Source organism: Octopus bimaculoides, chromosome 10 (genome assembly GCF_001194135.2).
Source record: "Octopus bimaculoides isolate UCB-OBI-ISO-001 chromosome 10, ASM119413v2, whole genome shotgun sequence".
NCBI lineage: Eukaryota > Metazoa > Mollusca > Cephalopoda > Octopoda > Octopodidae > Octopus > Octopus bimaculoides.
Window position 1 is genome coordinate 4,157,307 of NC_068990.1, and position 2,278 is coordinate 4,159,584.

The following is a 2,278-nucleotide window of genomic DNA, read 5'->3' on the forward strand; positions in this document are numbered from 1 at the left end:
TATATATACACACACACATACACGTATGTATACGTAGGTGTGTGTCTGTACTAGTGTAACAGGGAAATCTCCAGTTTTGTCTTCTTGAAAGTAGTGGTAGCTATTTAATATATATTAACAGACAGAAATGAATACTGAGATCTATATGGAGACGTAACCCTTGCCTTACCGCAGTCCATTGACTGAAGCCAATAAAAAAGTAAATGGATAAAACAATATTTAGTGATGAATTGATAAAAATATAGAAAAGTGATATACCCTGAAACTGTTCATTTGTGAAACGAGATGTCAGGGCATACCGAACAAACGTAGGAGTCTTCCATTATAGAGACGTGTTTATATTGCATAATTTCTTTAGGAGACCCGCCATCAATCTTTTAGTTATTAGTTTTGATAAGTATAATATTCAAGTTAGTTGGAATAAAATACTGATTTTACGCAGGTACAAATTTTCAAATCTGTACTAGAACCTTATGCTGCTGATTTTATTCATAGAAGTATTATAAGAGACAGTACCATCTTAACGAATGGACACAGTGCGTAGTTTCCTAGGGACACCCGCAGGTCGAGGTGGGGGGTGGATGCTAATCTATGCATGCCATAGTCGCGTATGGCAGGAGTCCCAAGCCACCGGGCTGCACACAAAAAAAAACATTGAAATTTATTTCAATTTTATGCATTAGTCTTTAAGTTCTGAGTTCAAATTTCTCCAAGGGTTCGCTTTTGCCTTTTATCCTTTCGGGGTCGATGAAATAAGTACAAGCTGAGCAAGCACTGGGGTCGATGAAATAAATACCAGCTGAGCACCGGAGTCAATGTAACCGAATAACCCCTACTTCCATATCCTAAAAAATTTCAGGCCTTATGCCTATAGTAGAAAGATGAAACAGGTTATATACGCGTCATATACGAGTGATTTTGTGTGCGTATATATATATATATATATATATATATATATATAATCAAATTATATATTTTGCACTTTGTTCTATTTTGTTATGCGTGTGATCCCGGTTCGTGGGAAAATTGCATGAAACCAGTCCGTGGTGCAACAAAAGTTGGGAAGCGCTTGGGACCCCTGCACTGTTTTCCTTGGAGAGTTGTAATGTTGTTAAAACGGCCCTAATAGAAGGTGCTCAATTTTTCTCACCAGCCTCGGAAGAGTAAAACTCAAAATCGACTCAGGAAGAAAGATTTCAACTCATAAAAGTTAGAAGTCTGAATTAGATAGTAAAACGGTATTTAGTCCGCATATGTTTTACATATGTCTTCTAATGTGTTCTATTGTTTGTGTCACTAAATGACAAAATTGACAGAACGGTAACAATAATTCACTTCAGATTCGTGTTGGTTTTTTATCCCACTAAGATCAATTATATAAGTTTAGATATGTACTGGAATCGATTAACAGTCGCTCTATACCGACTATATTCATCCCATGTATATGTTTTTACTTAGTACTAATGTGAAAAGCTATTATCATAATCTAGAATTATTACACATCAATAGAAATAACTTTGCGGTTTTCACAAATATCATCGAAATAAATATGTTGAAAGTTACTGTTCATTTCAAAAGGGGAAAAACCTACCTTTCTGGGCCGTTTTTTCTATTTCATCTGGGTTTTTCTCTTTCGTAAAAAAGAAACTTTCAGTGAAGGTGACTGAAAACAGTAACATACTTAAAATAATCCACATGTTTAATTTTTCTTCAAATCTTGACAATGTTCTCCTTTACTTCGATTCTTTATTTTAATTTTATTTTTCTGGTCCCAACACTAGGTCTTACATAGCAGAATGAATGTGTGAGTCTACTGTTACTAAGATGACGCAAATTTTAACAAAATCTAGTTGACACGTACTATGTGGAACTAACTGTCGTGTCTTTCTCTTGTAAAGTACAATGAGTTATTTGAATGGAAATTTCGTAAACATATGGATGCACAAACGGTCTACAAACTTGACGTCTTACGTTAATAATTGATAATTTTCTGCGCCAGAAACTTGATAACGGATATAAATAATTGTTTCTTAAAGATAATTAGGTTAAGAATATTTAAGTAGGGAAAATTTCTCAACCATGCATGCTTTAAAAATGATTTCTTGCTTTCGTAGTCTACAAGTGAAATCATAGAATTCGAAAGTTATATTTATTCAAGAATTATTAACTACTATATATTCGACATACATGTCGAATTTTTTAGACCAAAATTTACAGTAAAAAAAAAAAAAAGGTAGGTCGACTTGTACACCAAAATGGCTGAAGAGGACCAAAAATT

The 2,278-nt window shown here is 33.9% G+C and overlaps 1 protein-coding gene across 1 annotated transcript in view; it reads right to left on the reverse strand.

Moving 5' to 3' along the window:
* LOC106869053 (uncharacterized) overlaps positions 1-1,916 on the reverse strand; it is a 38,025-nt gene extending 36,109 nt beyond the window's left edge. The window contains exon 1 of the mRNA XM_014914563.2: positions 1,592-1,916. Coding sequence (XP_014770049.1) covers positions 1,592-1,697 — 106 coding nt within the window. The 5' untranslated portion in view covers positions 1,698-1,916. The remainder of the gene's footprint in view (positions 1-1,591) is intronic.
* Between the last annotated feature and the right edge of the window lie 362 nt (positions 1,917-2,278).